Source organism: Pundamilia nyererei, unplaced genomic scaffold, assembly GCF_000239375.1.
Source record: "Pundamilia nyererei isolate P.nyererei 1_Seehausen unplaced genomic scaffold, PunNye1.0 scaffold00103, whole genome shotgun sequence".
NCBI classification, from domain to species: domain Eukaryota; kingdom Metazoa; phylum Chordata; class Actinopteri; order Cichliformes; family Cichlidae; genus Pundamilia; species Pundamilia nyererei.
This window is the reverse complement of record NW_005187504.1, coordinates 1,866,419-1,885,581: the sequence shown is the minus strand read 5'-3', so window position 1 is coordinate 1,885,581 and position 19,163 is coordinate 1,866,419. Positions and strand designations below refer to the sequence as shown.

Below are 19,163 nucleotides of genomic sequence, written 5' to 3'. Positions count from 1 at the left end.
ACACACACACACACACACACACACACACACACACACACACACACACACACACACACACACACACACACCTTTATATATAATATTTATACATGCCAGCTGTCCTTAATGGACCCCTCCAGCTCTCAGCCAACCGCTGTGCTGGAGTATTAGCATCATCAGCTGTGACCAGTCAGGTACATGAAATTAGAAGATTAATCGGCATCTGCAGAGTCTTAAAAACAACACTATCCACATCCTTTATCCTAAGGCACCTCTTCAAATATTACCCATTGTATTTTTAGACTTTATTAGAAGAACACATGTGTTAATGTGGGCACAGCTGCAAGCCCATGGAGTGAATAGATGACCCTGAGTAACACCAAGCCTGTTTCTGCTCACTTGTTCCTCTGTTTATGAATCTCATTAATGTGTGTGAGAACTTTACTGCATTGGATGGAAAAAAATAAATAAATAACATGTTCACAATTTCTCTGGTTTATCAGCTTGTAGAGATTTCCCTAGTTCCCTATGGAAAAGATTGGCATCAATATTTGGATAACGTTCAGCCTTATCCATTGGACTGTGTTTAAGTAGTTGGCCTTCCTTAATTGACTGATTAATTATACAAGGTATTTTTCCCACTTATTTCCCTGTAATATTTTTTAAATCCAGCACCTAACCCAGTGGGGACTCATATTTAAAAAATAAATAAATAATTTAAAATAATTAATTGATTCAGAATGTTGACATTGTTTTAGTAATTAATCACATCACTGGGGAAAAATGCTTAAAACTACACAGGTTCACTGGTTTCAGTTATGTAAATGTGAGTATTAGCTTTTTTTTTTTTTCCCCCTCTTATTATCATGTTAAATTAATTGAAATGAGTAATTTGGAGACGTTACCTCAAGATAAAAGAATCTGCAGTAAGCATTTTTCACTTGTTAATTTTTTTTAAGCCTACATTATTAATGTAGCTGATGGTGAGACCAGCCATGATGTGTACTTGGAGATGGTGGCACTGAGAAAAAGACAGGAGACTGAGCTTAGGTAGAAGAGTTTGGAGACTGTACATAAAAGTTTGTCAATCCTTGCTTATACCAATGTGACATATAGATGACGGCTCAGTTATCTGCAATAAAATACCAAGAAGCCTTTTTAAGTTAAAGATGGATTTGTAAATGTGATATTTATAAGGTGTAGGATAGTATTGTTGAAATGGATAAGATTGACCATTTGTAGGAACTGAACGCGTATCTGAAGTTATAACTGTAAATCAGTGACTTTAATAATATTAATGAACATCCTGTAGCATGCTGGGAAAAGTACAGATTTATACTTTCTTTTTGTTTTGTTTTTTTGGCATGTGATTAAAAACAACATTGTAACTGTACCACATACTGAAGGCATTTTGAGTTCACCCAGGTCTTGAACCCACCTCAGGCTGTTCTCTTTTTGTCCCTGCATTGTCTGCTCTTTTCTCCTGTTGAATGTCACTTCTCTTGGGTTGCGCAACTATCTTGGGTGGGGCCTGTGTTTCAAGGCCTTTCTGTGTGTTTGTCCATGGTTTGCTGTTCTTTATTATTCAGTTGGGTCATATTTGGTGAGATTACCTCAGACTACACTGAAATAGGCATCAAGCTGCAATGAGCATTTGTTTTACAATCCTGGGGTTTGTCCGGGTGTCTTTGTAACTTTTCCAGACACATTAAATGTTATTTTTGATTGCAAGCTCCTTCCCTCTGTGTTTTTTATTGTTTCCCTTTCCTTCTGTGTTATTCCTACAGAAGAAAAAATGTCAAGTTTAGTTCACTGCTCGTGCTGTAAAGTTCTCACTGCGTTGCAGTATCTGTGATGTAATCAGCTCGGCTCTAACATAGCCTCCTTTCTTCCTGTTTCGATCAGGTGTTGTCATGCTTCCTAGCTGGTTTCACCTGTCACATGTAGCTATAAATTAAAGTTTACCAGTATACCAGTAACTACACTGATCCCAAAGTAATTGGGTAATTTTTGTTTGGATCAAAAAAATGATTAAAACATGAACTTTCCATTGTAACATGAAACCTGTATCCCACATGTGAAGAAAAATAGGGAGTTTTTCTGCTTCCGTCAGCTACATTAGTGCAAAAAGAAATGTTATAAAACCCTTCCAACTACATTATGCAATACACTGTAACCACCGAACATGACCATGTAAAGCACTGCAGTGAAAAACCCCTCCAGTGAAACTAAAAAACTGAATGGACAAGGAAGTAGAAGAGGGAAAGGGCCGGCCTGTCTATTTTTGTTTTTGTGGGCATGATTGTGCATGTGCACACTTGTATGTGTGCACACTAGTCAAGCGCGCACACTTGATCCACATCAAAGTACCTGTGTGTGTGTTTGTGTTTGCATGGCCCATATCCCTGCAGGTATGTGGCAGAGCAGGTTCATCTGTGTCAAATAGAAGAGGTAAACGTGGACAGACACACCTCTGCCTCCTATTCCTCCTGCAATACTGCTACGTCTCTTTAGGTTTAACTTTGTTGTCAGGCTGCCACCTAAAGGACGGTGCGACCTTAACCTTTGTCTCTTTGATTGGTAAATTCTTTAAAGCACGTGTGTAAACATTTTAAGGTACCCAATTATCGCAGTTTACGCCATCTTTTGCGATGGGCCCATCGCACAGGCTGATATCGCGATGACAATAAATTTTCGATTTATTGTGCAGGCCTAATATATATATAATCTCTGTAATCATCAGTTTGTATCACAATGTTGCACATTGATCTGTTTTCAGAGTGTTGCTGAAATGATTTGACTAGAAACCAGACATTTGTTTTTGAAAAGCAGCTGAGCAGTTTTACAGTTGACCCCATATTTATGAGAACCAGGATAACTTTGCATAAAATGAACACACTGCTCTGAATCTCTCAGCAGACGAGTCTAAATATAAACAGCATCTGCAGCCAGTTCTCTCCAGTGTTAGCGCTGATGGATTCACTGCCTGAAGCGGAGTCTTAGGTTCTTCTGTTTTTCCTGGTCCTGATGCGGTTTATCTCTGAGCTGAATAACACTGGGCCGGGTGGTTATTATTCAGACTGCAGGCTGTGCTGATAAGACTGTAAATTTAGAACTGGCAGCATCACTCAGTCCCTTTCGTTTCCCCACCCATTAAGCGGTGCTCTGGCCTATAATAGGAAATTAAGATGCTGAGCTGCAATCAGAACTGTTAATTGGCTGCTGCTGCTGTGTAGTGAACCCTCAGGCTCAGACTGTGGCCTGTACACCGGGTGCTGTGGTTGTACTTAATTTCTGGTGGAACTGTGGTTTGGTCAGCCTGTGTAATTATCGGCTCTGTGTAAAATGGTAAATGGCCTGTATTTGTATAGCGCTTTACTAGTCCCTAACATCTAGTCCCTTTACACATCCAGTCATTCACCCATACATTCACACACATTCACACACTGGTGATGGCAAGCTACATTGTAGCCACAGCCACCCTGGGGCGCACTGACAGAGGCGAGGCTGCCGGACACTGGCGCCACCGGGCCCTCTGACCACCACCAGTAGGCACTTTACCCATTGCCTACTGGTGGACACAACGACCGAGACTGTCCAAGCCGGGGCTCGAACCAGCAACCTTCCGATTACAAGGCGAACTCCCAACTCTTGAGCCACGATCGCCCTCTTTCTTCTCACAGTTTGGTTTCTTAATGATTTCTGTTCGTGCCGTCTCTGAAAATGACCACTGTCATATTTGGAAATATTTGTTTTGGGAAATATTTGATTTTCCTCCACAAGGAAGAACATAAAACATCGTTAAATGTTTCTGATAGTGTAGCATTTGCAAACTTTAGTGCTGCACACTAAAATGGGTTCTTTCTTCTTAATTTAATTTGCCTGCTTGATTTCCCATGATTCCTTATTTTTGTTTTACTTTAATTTATTTAATCCTAAATGTTCATGGTCATTTCAGACAGAATTAAAGAATTAAACATTAAAAATGTTTATCATTTGTTCTAAAATACTTCTCACAGCCCACCTGCAATAACTACAAAGGCCACACTTGTTTCCACTTTTACCAGCTTGTAAACTGTAGAGGGTTTCTGTGTTCCTGGCATTGACTCGCAAGTGGCTCAGATTTATTGTGGCAAAGCAAACTTAATCAGCTGTTCACCCATTGAGCTGCATCGGATGCATTATACAAGCTCTCCTCTTATTGTCTGTATTATAAGATGGCACTTTAAACACTAGGGTTACTCATAAATACACAACCTCCTAATTTTATGCTTCATAAAAATGTCACAGCGAGTGCTTTATTTCGGATATTTCACTGCAGGAATCCCTGTGCAGAAAATGTGCGTAGGTGCTGACACCTGACTCCATTGCAACCTGTACTTAAAGCACAGTGTACTGACAAAGAGAGCAGCTTCCTCATACTGAGAGGTCAACCTCTTAATGTTCAGTGGCTTCAGAGCTCCGTATTGATTAGCTGGTCAGTCTGATAACACCAGATGTCCGGCACCAGCTGCTCAGGGATATACTGCTGCTTTAACAGAGTTAAGAGACTCCCTGTGCATTTTTAATGAGCCAACCTGGCAGTAAAGACTTTAGTTACATAATAGGGGTCTATTTGATAGAGCATATACAGCTTTGGTGATAAGCATGTTGTTCTTTTCTGTACTCCTGAGATGCTCAGATTGGTACAAGCATGAAGGGGATTTTTATTCTTGTGTTTTTACAGAATTGATACAAAAACAAACTCTTGTTTTCTGTTTCATTAGAACTTCTCATCTCTTTTAAAAAATACAACCCTTTGGTCTGGCAGTAATACACAAAGTGTCTACTTGTCCTGCACAGATTTGATGGAGTATGTAGAGTGTTACACGCATATTGTCATTTACATGAAGGTAATAGCAGTAAAAGGATGTGGATGTATATCACATATAATCAGAAATGACAAAAATCACCATCATCTAAATATCCTCCTTCGTTCGATTGCAAAAGCTTATAACAACAAAGAAGACTCTGGCCTGCCAAAGTGCAGTGAAGCTAACGTTTGATCCAGCTTCAATTAAACAAATGAAACAAAGTAAATGCACTTAAGGCACTGAGACATGATAGTTGCTGTGTATCAAGGAAAATAGCCTTTTTTACCTACATTACATGCATGGATCGCATGTGGCTTGTTGCTGTACTGCTAGTAGAAAAAAACAAAACAACACTGCTTTGTTGAATTCGCAGAGTTGTCTTTTTTTCCACTTAAGCTTAAATTTCCGAGCAGCCTTGAGGAAACTGTGTTTTTCGTGGCCAAAACTGGAGTGGGCGACCACCTCTGTGGCTTTTTAACGGTCGATTGACTACCAGGACTTCCCCTTTGACAGATCCATGCACTAAATCACATGTTTGTGCAGCATTATGCAGGAAGACCACAGAACAGTCACCAGTGTTGCACGCTGCATGCAGTAAAGCAGACTGGCAGCTTCAATCAAATCACTCAAAATACTAAACAGGGACGATGGCAGTGATCCGTTTGATGAAACGTTTTTCGCGAGCCATTTCAGTCCATGAAGAGGATGACGTATTTACTATTTGTCAACCACTGGAGGTAATTTGTCGTGCATTTTAATTAATGGGTGGAAATTTGCTCAGCATTGCAGAAGCTTTCTAGTGAATGCTGGCTGTAACTTTGAAATCTAGAGCTTTGCTTGATAACCCGCGTGGTCAGAAACTTTTAAAGAAAGTTTGGACTTCTGTGAAATGTTTTCACAAATAGAGGGATGAAACTGTTTTAATTATATAATAAGATACAGTATGTATATTGTGGTCCTGTGATACTGTATTGAACAGCTAGCACTTCTACGGAATATCAAGTTCTCCTTGGTACCTCCAGCTGTTTGCTTGGCTCCTGCATATTTCATCCCCATTGATTCCCATGCAATAAAAACATCACAGAGCCAACGTTGGGAGGCCTCAGGGCACTGGCATTATTCATGCCTCTCTCTGCCCTGTCGCTCTGCAGCCGCGCTCCTTCTTTGTAATGCCAACATGAAATAATCATGACAAGAAGCCCATTGACTGGATCACTGGTTCATCTGGGTTTTAAAGGATGCTCTGTCATTAGAGCAGAGCTGTACTACACAGCAATAGAAATGTTCTTCTTTGACTGAACAGGAGCTCTCTTGTTCACATGGCACTTGAATATCACCATATTTTACGTTCTTAGGAGGTTAGAGTTGTAATCATGTTTGCCACTGGTTAAAGTGACGGTTACAGACTCACCCTTAAAAACATTTGAGTCATGGTTGGTCAGGTTTTCCAGCTTGTTATACAGGAACATTTTTGTAAGTGTTTAAGTATCAAGACCAGATTGCTGCATGTTGAAATTAAAACAGGATCTGAAACGTAACTCATATTTTCCTTGTGAACTTGAATAGCTCAGTCCAGCCAGTATCATTTTTCACTGTCTGCAGAAACTTCTTCTTCTCAATGTGTACGGGGGGGGACAATGCAAGTTAAAAAGGAATTCTTATCGTTAGCAGTTATCCTGTTAGTTTTTAAGTAAAAATGTTAATCAACACATTAGGGTTTGCCAGTAACCAGTAACAGTCCTTTTCTGTGTTCAGAGTTGTTCAGATGAGGTTGGACAAACTCTCATCCCAGTGTTTAGGATGCATCTTGAGCTAGTTTAACTTCCTCTTTTCTACCTGACATGGGTTATTGCCACTCCCGGTTGTATAATCAGCAGCAACTTCCTTCCCTTGTCCTTCTCCAAGTTCAATCAATGATCTGCTCCTCCACGGCTCACAAAGCCTTGAAGTAGAGCTTGTAATTTCTCTCTGACTTTAGTCAGTTACTCAATGCTCCAGTGCAGCTGAGAGAGTAGAGTAAACCTCAAACCTACTGTGAAGATTAAATGATTGACTTCATTTGAAACTCTGTAGGAATGGAGTGTGGGGGTGAGCTGTTTGATGTACGTGCCGTTCTAAAATGTTTCAAATGAAAATGTCTACCAGCTTGTGCGTGCAGCTGGTGATTTACAGCCTGAAAGCTGTGAATATTTTACATCATGCCCCTTCACTTACTGTCCAGGAACTTTTATGTAACAGACTTACATCCGGTCACAGATGAATCACAGTTCCCTCTTTCTTTTTTCCCTTCCTTAGACTGTGTCTTCTGGCCAGGGCCGCCCCGAGTCACCTGTCTACAGCAACCTCCAGGAACTGAAGATCACCCAGTCTACCCAGCCCCCTCTGCCCTCTGGCTCCCCGCTCCATGTGGTTGGAGACTGGGAGACCCATAAGGACCAGAATGGTAGGCACTTCTACTACAATCGCGCCACCCAGGAGAGGACCTGGAAGCCACCTCGAACCAGGGACAATAGCACCAGAAACTTGCAAGGAGAGAGCCACAGCACCGGAGAGAGCTCAGAGGTAAACGCAATTTACCGTAGTGGAGGTTCGTGAAGTATCGCGAGCATTGGCAACACTTTTGGGTTGCCTTTTCCTGAGCCATGTGCCCTAGTATCAAGATGCATTACTTTGAGTTTTAACAAGCAGTGACATAGCCTCGTGAATAAATATGAAAACATAACATTAGACTGATATATCATTTTAGATGCTTAATATGTGAAATGATGGATAACAATACATTTTAATAATGAGTTGTGTTGCTGTGAAATGTGTAGCAGTTTCATTGAATACAGTCTGATTTGCAAATGCAATATATGACACTTTGGTAACCATAGATATTTTGGTAAACAGTAACAAATAGAAATATAAGCTGCTGCTTGGACTATGAGTAAGCCTGTAAGATGATCAAAATGTTTGGAGCAAGTTCAAATTGTTTAACACCCAGCAAGAGCACATAAAAGTGACGTGATACTGCCCATCACATCATTGGTACTGGAAAGATGCTTTAGATAGCTGTTACAAACATTACAGAAATCAAATACTTTTTTCATTTTAGGTATTTTTATCTTGAAAATCAGCAGAAACATAGTAGACAGCAGTCTACAAGTCAGGTAAAAATGCAGGCTGTAAGAATCTGAGAAGTAGAGATCATAAAGGGTCTGGTCCTTTTCCTTTTTTTGCCATACATGTCAGCCTCTGATCAATCACTGCATAATTAATATGTACTGTCCCTTTTAAATAAGCATTAAAATAAAGCAGGTGCAGCCAGCCTTTATACAGCTCTTCTGACAAAGTTTATATTTTATTAAATCCTTTAATCTAAATTAAGTCCCAATTGTTATCGCATCAATTTTTATAACAACATGAACTCGGAAATGTTACTGTTAAACCTTCGAACAGGTGAGCCATTAATCACCTGATGTTGCAAAAATGTTGGCAAAGTCAAACTGGTTCTCACAAGCACACAGTTACATAAACCCGCTTGTACACAGAAGTTGTTCATATATACTCACCCAGCGTCAAAGCATGAGTCAGAGACAAATATTAAACTGAAAACAAATATGCCGTGGCAGTACTTCATCACATATTGTGGCTGTCTTCTCACTCACATTGCTATACGCGTAGACAGACGGAGGCAACTGCAGAATTGCTCTTTCAGCCCCGCCAGATTGTTTTGGGAGATTTGGATTATCAGACAGAATATATCTCGGAGATAATGAAAGTTCTTGTTTTCTTTCTGACGCAACAACAGAATGATTTGTCCTCGAAAAGCTATGAGTAAAAGTCCACAATGCTGTATTTCAGTTCAAATGAGATGACTACAGCTGATCAACAGTGAATGACTATTTTTATAATCAGCTCACACACATACACACACGCGCTAGTGACTTACCACATACCCCTGAGTCATCTCTAATACTGACTCAGCCTCTGTTTCATTAAATGACTGCACCACACTGCCACCTACAGGCCCAAAGCAGGCACTGTCCCCTCATCTGTTCTGTGCCACAGTGCGGGAGCTGCCTTCATCACTGGCCAAAATCAAGCAAGAACATTTTTAGCACTCTGTTGACGTTTCTGGGTCTCTGTACTGAATCAAACTGGTGTTGGGTGTTTTACTGATGATTTATTGTTTCTGGGTGCATGACTGTCTTTTCTTCTCTCCAACGCTGTGGTGAAATTTGCCCTCTCCTGTCTCTTTCTCTTTTTAAACAAATGGCAGACCACCCCTCTCTCGCTCTCGCCGTCTTTCCTCCCCTTTCTCTCGCTTTCTATTGGTCGACTGCAGCCTCTGTCATCGGAGGACACCTGCTTCAGTACCTACTCTACCTACTCTAGCCAGTCAGACAGCCAATATGGCTCACCGCCACGTGGTTGGTCGGAGGAGATGGACGAGTACGGTCACACGCTGTACGTCAGTGACTATACTAACGAGAAGGTACCGGCTGCTCCGCTCCAATCTGTTTTTACTGCTGGGGGTTTCTGGGACTGCACGTGGGAGCAGGTTTTGATTTGATTTGCAGGAAAGTTCTGCTTGGGGGGCACAGCACAAATGTTTCCTGTTAACAAGGAAACTATGATGATACCAAACTATACACACTTTTACCTATTATTTTCTTATTGTCATAATTTGTTTTAATGGCTTTTATGTGTAACTAAAAGGAAACCCAATTAGGTCAAATCTACTCAGAAATTAAATTAATAAAATCTTAATCAAGACAATATAACAGAAGGCTGAAAATTAATATATAAATAAAATACATTTTTAGGATTCAAACCACTGAATGATTTTTCTCCGGTGTGTCTGCTCAGTGGTTAAAGCACGTTGATGACCAGGGAAGACCTTATTACTACAGTGCAGACGGCTCCAGGTCAGAATGGGAGCTGCCGAAGGTGAGACGCTAAAACAGTCGAGCGATGAGAATTAATGGCGTACTGACCTGTCGTACAGGTGAGCACAGTGTACGTGCTGCACAACCGCACAGGATGGACCACACGTGATGGGGCGGTAAAGCTTCATACTTCAATGCGACAAGCGATAACTAGAGAATACTTGCGACATCTCTACTGCACCTAATAATTTAATATATTATTGCAAGGGCTTTTTTTTTTTCTTTTGTTAAGGAAAAAATGGTTTTATGGGTATACTGAAGTCATGCAATTCTTTGTTTCTTCAATGAAGTACAACCACTCCCCTCCCCAACCCTCTGGGGATGCTCCAAAGACCCGCAGTCTAGACAGAAGAAATGTGGAGCCCATCGTCCTGACCAAGTGGAGACATAGCGCCTACGTCCAGGACCCAGCTGACAAGGTCTGACACCCCTATACAACAAATTGTCAAATTGTACTATTAGCCTCATGCACCTTACTTATCCTTAAGGTTTCCTGCTGCACCTGGATTTAAAAATAGACCGAGATATTTGTTGAGTTAAGATTTTCAGTTGTAGACTGATTGCTTTGCAGCGGCTGTTAAAAACCAGGCGTTTCCGAACAGGCTCTGCACGCCCACATCCATACAAACACCAAGTCAGTGTTTGTTCCTTCAGCCTGCATGACCGTAATCGCACAACCGGAGTGATTATTAAACCTCCTTTCTAACTCTCAGTTGATTTTATTTTTAATTTAAATAATTTGCATTAATCACAAACTGGACTTTTGCAGCAATGTTGGATGATTGTCTTTAAAATGTACTGATTAGCCTGAACATGAAGTAGTTATAGCTGCATGAAACCTCATAGAAACTGTAGTTGCATCCACATCTTAATTAATAATCCTTTTGTGTCTCCTGGAAAACACACAGGTACTAGACACACATTATAATCTCACTGCTAATTACCATCACCCTCTTTCAGTTGTCCGTGTCTCCTTAACCTTGCATCATATTCTCATTAACCTTCTTTTGTTAGCCCATTTGACATTGTTTCTTTTTTTCATCCCTGTCTCCTGACTAGGACGCTCCTTTGGGTCTCAAGCCCCCCTCTCCTGACTCTGACTCCTGCCCTTCGTCTCCCAAGCCCCCCGCCTCTGTTAGTACTCACCACTAACCTCACCTTCTTCACCTCCTGCAGGGATTTAACGTGGTCTCAGATTGTTGGATGGTGACACATGTTGTATGGCAGGTTTCCTGCACAGGTCTTTGTCCCAGTTAAATAAAAGAAGCCCAACATCCTGAAGGAAAACTAAAGTCCAATTGAACAAATACCTTAAACCTGTGTAGGAAATCCTGTTAATAAGCAGCACTGTGGATTATAAAAGCATTTCTTGACCTTGGTTAAGCACACAGAAGTTTTTATATTGTCAGAAATTGTTTCTCTGGGTTGGTTAATTCACCAAAAATCACCGTGTTTGTCTGAATGTTGCACAAGTAGTTTTAACGTTAGTTTGTTCTAATACATTTTCATTCATTCAATTCTGCCTTTCAGAAAAGTGGTATAGTAGATTTTTGGATTTTTTGCCTACAAGCTAAAGGCTGTTATTATTCTGGTGGTGGGATGTTTGGTGGTGGCGGTGGTGTTTTTATACAGCAGTAGCAACCAAGATTAAACAGCATCTCTCTCTGTCTCTTTTTGTGGGAATTATCAAAATTAATCAATGTTAAAACTGTGTATTAATTTTTTCCCCCTCTGCAGCCATCTGAAAAATGTGGAATTCTGAATGTGACAAAGATCACTGAAAATGGCAAGAAAGTGCGGTAAGTAGTAGTAAGTAGCATGATGATTAATATTATGGTTAAAGGGATTGATGAGTTTGCCAGTCAATTTCTCCATTACCCATAAAAGAATTTCAATATATGAGATTAAAAATAAACTGAAGCTGCCTCGCCATAGTTTCAGGTCATGTCTCCACATATAACCAACATTTGTGACACAAATGGTAAATGGACTGGTTCTTGTATAGTGCTTTTCTACTCTTCTGAGCACTCAAAGCGCTTTACACAACTTGTGCATTCACACCAGCACATTTTTCTAGGTGCTTTCTAAGTAACATTCATACATATTCACACTCCGATGGATTGCAACATGGGGTTAGTATCTTGCCCATGGATATTTGGCATGCAGGCAAGGAGCAGCCTGGGATCCAACCACCGACCTTCTGGTTAGTGGCTGATCTGACCCACCTGAGCTACAGCCACCCCTGTAGCTCAGGTGGGCTTACAGGTTCGTACCTGGACTTTTCAGTCCTTTAGTGTGTGTGAAAAAGCTGCTGCCTATTTATGACTATTGGATTTATTTATTTGCTTTTTAAATGGAGCTTCAGGCGACAATGTATTTGCAGAGGTACTCGTTTAACTCGTCTTCTTTATTTTTGTTGGTGAACGACTTTGCTGTGTGTGATAATGGTGCAATGAAGACTGTAGGAGAGACAAGTGAAATGTTTTACACAGTGAAAAAAACTGAATTATTTAGTAGAACTAAACTACAGAACCAGCTAATGTTGTGACTTAACACCATTTTAGCTCTTCAGCTGATATCTCTGCCACTACATCAAATAATCGTGGTCAGCCAAATCAGTCAACATTGTACATTGTCAGTGTGTAAATGTTTCATAACACCCGGCGCTCCTGTTTGTCGCTTACACGTTGTGCATTATGGAGGTTGGATATCACTACTCTTATTAGGTGAAGGTTAACCTTCTTTGCCGCCATGGCAGCAGTGCCGCAGGGGGATGATAGGACAATCGAACTATAGAGAAAATCCAACCCCAGTGAGTAATACTGTCTCAGTATTATTATCAGCACAGCAGAGGGTCTCTCTTATTAGGCTAGTCCCCTCATGATTTAAAAAATAATAATAAAAGCTTTTTTGCACATTTCCCTGTAAGTTGCACCAGGAATCATTGTGTTGTTAAAAAATAGGCCACAATTTGTCCAAATTAATCTGCTTTCTCAAAGAGGGGTCCACACTGGAAACAATTAACTTATGTAGTACTTTGTGGCTGATGGTTGGTCAGACTCCAGTTGCCTAGGTAACCCTTGAAAGTATTTACCAACCCTGTAATGTCAGTCAGCGGTATCCTTTGCTCTCGCTTTTTGTGAGAGGAAGTTGAATAAAGGACCTACCTGCTCAGCAGAGGTATTTTGCCCATCATTATTGAATGTTTGACGTTCTGTAGTCTCTGGACACCATGCTGCTGCTAGGACATCTCTTTACTGTCAAATATTTCACAGCGTGTCTGTGTAGGTTCTGAGTCATCCAGGGCATGGTAGTCTATCTTAGAAGCTTTTTTGAACTTCTTCCCATATGAGTATGAGTATCACAGCCTGCTATGCGACGCTGATGTAATGTGTTTAGCCCATGCAGATGTTTTGTTTTTTTCTTTTATTTACCACATTAGGGTTTCTTTGTAATGATAAACTTAAAGATTGATGCATGCTGTCATTACTTTTTTCTTTATAAATTCCAAACAATGCAGCATGACACACGATACTGTTTTTCCAATATTTTGGAAATTATTTTGTTACACCAGTTGAAATACAGGCTATAGACGACATTAGAAAAATAAATAAAGTAAATGGACGTAGCTTCTTTCTATGAAAAGTGAAGCAAATGTAGAAGAACCTGAACTTGCATTCTTTTTATTAGCCACAAGGAGGATAGCTAATAAAAGGCTGCAAAAAGACTTAAGATCCTATCGAAGTATACGAGAAATCGGCTCATACATTTCACCTCAGTAAACATTTTCCAGATGAGTTAATGTCCTCAGTCACTCCTCTCAGGTCATACTGAAGTCTGTTTGGTACATGCTGGTCATTCTAAGGGTCAGAAAGGATGTATCCAGGTTATACTATTTGGTTTCTGATGGGCAAGTCACTGGCCAGAGCTTCACAGTTAGACCCACCCCTTGTTCATCACATTCGCTTCAAAAGCAAGACGGCGATGCTGATGGCAACGATGCTTATCTTAAGACTTTAAAACTAGACTTCATAAACTTGTGGGTGATGTTAAAGTGACTATGTCAGTCTTTTACCCTGTCGGATGAGTGGAGGACAAAAAGATTGAAAAACAAAAAAGGAGGCAGTTAAGTACTCTCAGTAAATTAACAATAGAAACGATCCCGTGAATGTTTCTCCAATTCTTTTCTGTCTTGCATGTACATGATGTAGTTGTCTCTAATCTCAGCACTTGTTTTAAGTACATGAAGTATGTTGTTTTTGTTACTATTATTATTATTATTATTTACATCCATTACAGGAAGAACTGGACTTCTTCCTGGACCGTCCTCCAAGGTTCAACACTCCTGTTTGCCAAAGGACAGGGAGGTGGAACTAGCTGGGTGAGTGATAGAAACTTGCTGCCATTAAAAGCTGTCGTTTCGTATCAAAACAGAGCCACACACTGTTTTGTGAACATTAAAGGCCATTGAAAAGAGTTACTAATGTGGCTCTGCTGCTCTGTTGTATTGAAAGACCTCCTTCAGGGACTTTGTCATCTGAGTTCACTTTCTTACGCTTCTGACACAGCCTGTATCGAACACCGACTTTCATGATTAGACGTATGCCCAGCAGTATCCTTTTCATTATGTACAGTTCAATTTTGATTGCAGCTTTGTTAACACAGTCCATAACTTCATACATTAGGGAATATTTTGGAGGTAACTTCTCCTTTTGGTGAAGTCTCACTCACTCAGTGAGGCCTGAAAAAGGTCAGTCTCAGTGGAAAGGTCGTTCTGCTTATTTATAGTGCAGGTCAGTTCCTTTGATCTGAAGGGCAGATGTAGGAGTGTTAAGAAACACTGTGTGCATTTAAGCTTTTGAATTGGATGACTATCTGGTTTCTGTTATCTCAGTCTCAAGGGCAGCCTGGCTGCTAACTGTTCCCTTACCTGTTGGATATAGTTAGCTGGTGGTTAAGAAACTCTGTGACGGGTTAAACTTCTGAATTAATTAAGCATGGCTCCTGTTAACATTTAGGTTCATCTTTTCTCCTTGTTGTCAAGTGTTGCTTCATAATCTGTATTCTGTACTTATTCCCCTGCATCTGGGGTTATTATATAAACCCCATCTCTTCAAAATTTGCACAACATTTTTCAGGCTGTTTGTTAGGTCACTGAGGGGGAGTTGAATATTCTCTCTTCTGTATGTGTCCTTTTCTTTCTATGCCTCCATCTCTTTACCTTTGGCCTCATCCTCCCATCATCCTTTTCTTTCATTCCTCCCTCCATCCCTCTGTTCAGCCATACTATCAGAGCGGCTACTTCCCTGAATTGCTCCTGTCACTGTTGAGTAACTGGAGGCCGTCAGCTAAGAAACAACCTGATGTCTCCTTTGGCTGCTCAAGGCTCAACCGAGCCTCCTCTGTATGTTCTTCCTCCTTCCTTATGCGTGCTTCCAACTCTTCCTACTTCTCTGCATGCCATCTTCCTGCTGTCTGTCATGCTCTGACTAATATTCACTGGCATGACTCAAAGAAAGGGACGATATTGCTGTCATTACTTGCTAATCTCTGGGTTGACTTGATGTATTTTTACTGTTTGAGTTGACAAACAGGATGTAGATTTAATTTAATCATAGAGTTGTTTGGTTAGAAATGGAAAACTGGGATGGAGATCTGCAGGGCAGCACAATTATTGATTTCTCACACAAGCAGGATTACCTTGAGTTTTAGATGTACTTGTGCAAACCAATCTTTTCTGGACTGCCTTTGGTTTATGAGCTCCTGATGTGAAACGAGTGCTACAGGTGGATTTTGTCATTTTTTTTGTTTTTGTTTAGCACACAGGAAGACTACAGATCAATCACTGGAGTTACGTTTTATATGCATGTGAATTTGGATCAAATGCATGTTTTTTTTGTTTGTTTGTTTTTCTTATTGTTTTGATTTTTTTTTTTTTTTTTTTTTAAACTCTACTATCAAAAAGTCATCAGTCTCGTCAGCCAATTGGCTGAAGGGTGAAGACACCTGGTGTGCCAAGAAAAGGAAATACTGAAGCAAAGTGTGTGCAATTACATTGAGTCCCTAGTACTGATTTAGGTGGTGATGGGCACTTTACTCTATCGTAAAGGCAGTTGGACATTTTAAATGTTATTTCTTGTCTTCCTTTGAAGGGAAGTTCATATTTAAGCCTTTGTTTTCAGCAGTAAATTAGGCAGCAGAGCACTGAGTAGGCAACTAGGACGACCACATCTAATACACTTGCAAGGAAAAAGCTGAAAATACAAGTAGTACAACTCTCCATTCATATTCACCATTAAGTGTTTGGCCTCGACTGAAACTATTCTTCTGTTTTCTTCCTCACACTTTAAAAGCTAAGAAAATTTTACAGTTGGGGCAGAAACTTGACTGACGTGCGCACCATTATCATTTGACTTTTTCTTTTCTTTGATGTGAGCTGTTGCATGGTTCAACAATCAAAGAAAAAGGAGACCCCTGTATATAAGCAGGCCCTCTGTTTGTTAATATGATTGTTTTTCTGTCTCTGTCCAGTTTGGAGGCGGTCAGTCGAAACCAGAAATCACAGTGGATCTGAAGGGCGGCTCAGTGGAATGGGCTTCCAAAGACAAGTCCAGCAAGAAGCACGTTATAGAGGTGAGGGAGATCTTAAATAACATCCAGTCTTTTGCTTTTATCGCTTTTTATGAGGCGTCACTGTTTTTACATATCATTTTTTATTCAGAATCAAAATAAAATCTATTAACTGTAGACCAAAATCTCTTGTTCGCCTCTGTCATATTATACATCTGTGCAAACATTTTAAAGAACTTCAACTATTGAAAAAGCTACAGCGTTGAAATCGAAATTGTAATTTCTTTTAAACATGAGAAAGTTAGTAGCGTTATTTACAGATGAAATAAACACATTTTTTACTTTATGAACAAACGTTGAAAACATGAGAAAGGAACAAAAAGCCATCACAAACAAAAAAATCCAGCACTTACTCCTGAGCTTTTATTTCTGTTTATTGTATCAAAAAGGGATTGTGCATGTTGTTTAACATTAGTGCTTGGGTGTGCCATGTAAATGTGCAAGATTTGGCTATAATTTGTTTTATGATTTTCCTCTGCTGTCCCCAGTGAGTTGCTAAAGCATCTAAATACATAAATGACAAAACAAACACAGCCAGTTACTGAAACAGTAACATGTATGTTACTGCAGATTATGACGGCTTGCTTGATTGAAGTAAATGTTTCATATTCAGGTGGAGAAAGCATTGAGTGATGTTAATATTTCTCAGTTATGAAGTACAACAGGTTTTTCCTGGTTTAAGCTTCTCTGGTGGGTCTCACAATTTCTTATATGCAGGACATCCAGCAGTTATTGTAAAATGTTTAGAGAATAAACTATCGCTCTGGTGGATTCGGATGTTTTGTGATTTTAATCAGTAGTCAGTGCTGCACTCACAAACTCAAAATGTTTATGAGAAAAATGATTTGTGCCTCTCTGCAGCTGAAGACTCGTCAGGGAACAGACCTGCTGATCCAGTCAGAAAACGACAGCATCGTCAACGATTGGTTCAAGGCGCTGCAGGACACCATCAGCAACCATGTGAGCAGCAACACCTTCACTCTGTCAATATAGTTTCCATCTGTTTCAAACAGAATAAAGTCCATTTTAAATCATCTGCAGTGAGAAGATTTGTGGTTCAGCATGAAGGAATACGTCCGGGTTTGACATTGTGCGGGTGACTGATAAGAGAAACAAAGAGGACTGCTGTGTCGCAGTTACCTTTTTGCTCTGAGCACAAACTAAACAGCAGCTGCTCATTTTTACCCACTGAGGGAAAACGTTAACCAACAATAGGTTTTATGGTCTGAATGAAACGCAATTTCACATTTATGGAAAACCTACAACCAGCAACTGTAAGGGAAATAAACACTTCAAAGCTACATAAAAGCAGAGTAGCGTGAAAATTAAACTGAGAAGATAGAGAGTTTATTGTTTTCTTTCCAGAGGCCAAAGAGCACCTTTTGAGACTTTTACAAGCGGTTGTATCTTATTTCCTTGTGCGTGTATTTTTTTTTCTGTGTGTATTAGGCCAGTGAGTCTGATGACCCCATAGAGGCGGACATGCCCGAGTCGCCTGGTGCGGAGAAACATGACAAAGAGAAAGACCGCAGAGACTCCAAGAAAGCCAAAGGTGTGCATGCTGTTAAATGGTGGGATTCATTCATTCAGGGTGTGATTCGAGAAATAAAACGTGACTAAAAATGACTGAAAGTAGCCACAAATCATCACATGCCAAATATTTACAGTAGCAGTAAATGACTAACGTGCATGACTCCTCTAACAAAGAGCAGAAGGGATACATGAGTGAAAGCACAAAGTACAACAACAAGCCTATTTGGTCAAAGGCCTCAGCAACCTCATCTGCCCTCCTTACCCTATAAAACAATAGCTTATCAGTTTCACTCCTCCAAAACATCATGGCGATCAGCGTGCTGAGACGAATGGTGGATAACACCGTCCTGTCTCGTGTCTCCTCCACAGCCATGAAGCCCTCAACCAGCATGGACTCCGCCGAGCACAAGAAGACCAGGCACAAGCTGAAGAAGCTCCTGACCGGCCGTCCCACCCTTCAGACCGTCAAGGACAAGGGATACATTAAAGGTGCCAAAGAAACAACAGCAACACTCGAAATGTTTTCGGTTTCATTTCTTCTGTGGAAAGTTGAAAAGATGTTACAAGCAGCAAAGGTTTGGAAATGTGATGACAGCAGTAAAGAAGCACACATCAGTGCTTTTTTTTTTAACCACCGCTTGCCGTTTAAGGTTAGAGCTGTACATTTGGATGCATCACGTGAGCTTTGGTGTGTTCCTTGTTATTTATTTTACTTTTAAGACTTTTGGCTTAAGACATCAGAGTCCAGTTTTCACACATAAATCAGGAATTTATGATTCGTTTTCGCCTTCTGTACCTTAACCTCTAATAAAAACTAAAAGCACTGAAGTACCAGAGGTCTAATGTTGAGATCTGAAAGCAAACTAGTGTGTTTGGTCTGTTTTATGACCGTTCTTTATTTTCTGTCTCCAGATCAGGTGTTTGGCTGTGCTCTTTCCAGTTTGTGTCAAAGGGAGAACACCACGGTGCCGAACTTTGTCAAAATGTGCATTGACAATGTGGAGAACAACGGTGAGTAACTTTGCTGTTAAGAGAAAATCATTCTACTCTCTGTTTTCCTCCCTGTCATAAAAGAAAGGTGAGGTTTACTGCCTACTGAAATAAGGTGCGACTGTGGTCTCCTTTTAGCTGATTGTGCTTTTCTGCTACTCAGACTTTAAGGTTAATTTACAGATATTGATAAACTGGTGTTGATCCCTGCAGGTCTGTCGGTAGACGGGCTGTACAGAGTTAG

General features: G+C 40.4%; 1 protein-coding gene across 1 annotated transcript in view; it reads left to right on the top strand.

Moving 5' to 3' along the window:
• LOC102215855 (rho GTPase-activating protein 12-like) overlaps positions 1-19,163 on the top strand; it is a 59,470-nt gene that overhangs the window by 37,474 nt on the left and 2,833 nt on the right. Inside the window, exons 3-16 of the mRNA XM_013912827.1 lie at positions 7,128-7,394; positions 9,163-9,312; positions 9,687-9,767; positions 10,057-10,185; positions 10,338-10,400; positions 10,826-10,900; positions 11,504-11,565; positions 14,066-14,147; positions 16,298-16,399; positions 17,258-17,356; positions 17,846-17,948; positions 18,299-18,418; positions 18,842-18,940; positions 19,133-19,158. Coding sequence (XP_013768281.1) covers positions 7,128-7,394; positions 9,163-9,312; positions 9,687-9,767; positions 10,057-10,185; positions 10,338-10,400; positions 10,826-10,900; positions 11,504-11,565; positions 14,066-14,147; positions 16,298-16,399; positions 17,258-17,356; positions 17,846-17,948; positions 18,299-18,418; positions 18,842-18,940; positions 19,133-19,158 — 1,458 coding nt within the window. The remainder of the gene's footprint in view (positions 1-7,127; positions 7,395-9,162; positions 9,313-9,686; positions 9,768-10,056; positions 10,186-10,337; positions 10,401-10,825; positions 10,901-11,503; positions 11,566-14,065; positions 14,148-16,297; positions 16,400-17,257; positions 17,357-17,845; positions 17,949-18,298; positions 18,419-18,841; positions 18,941-19,132; positions 19,159-19,163) is intronic.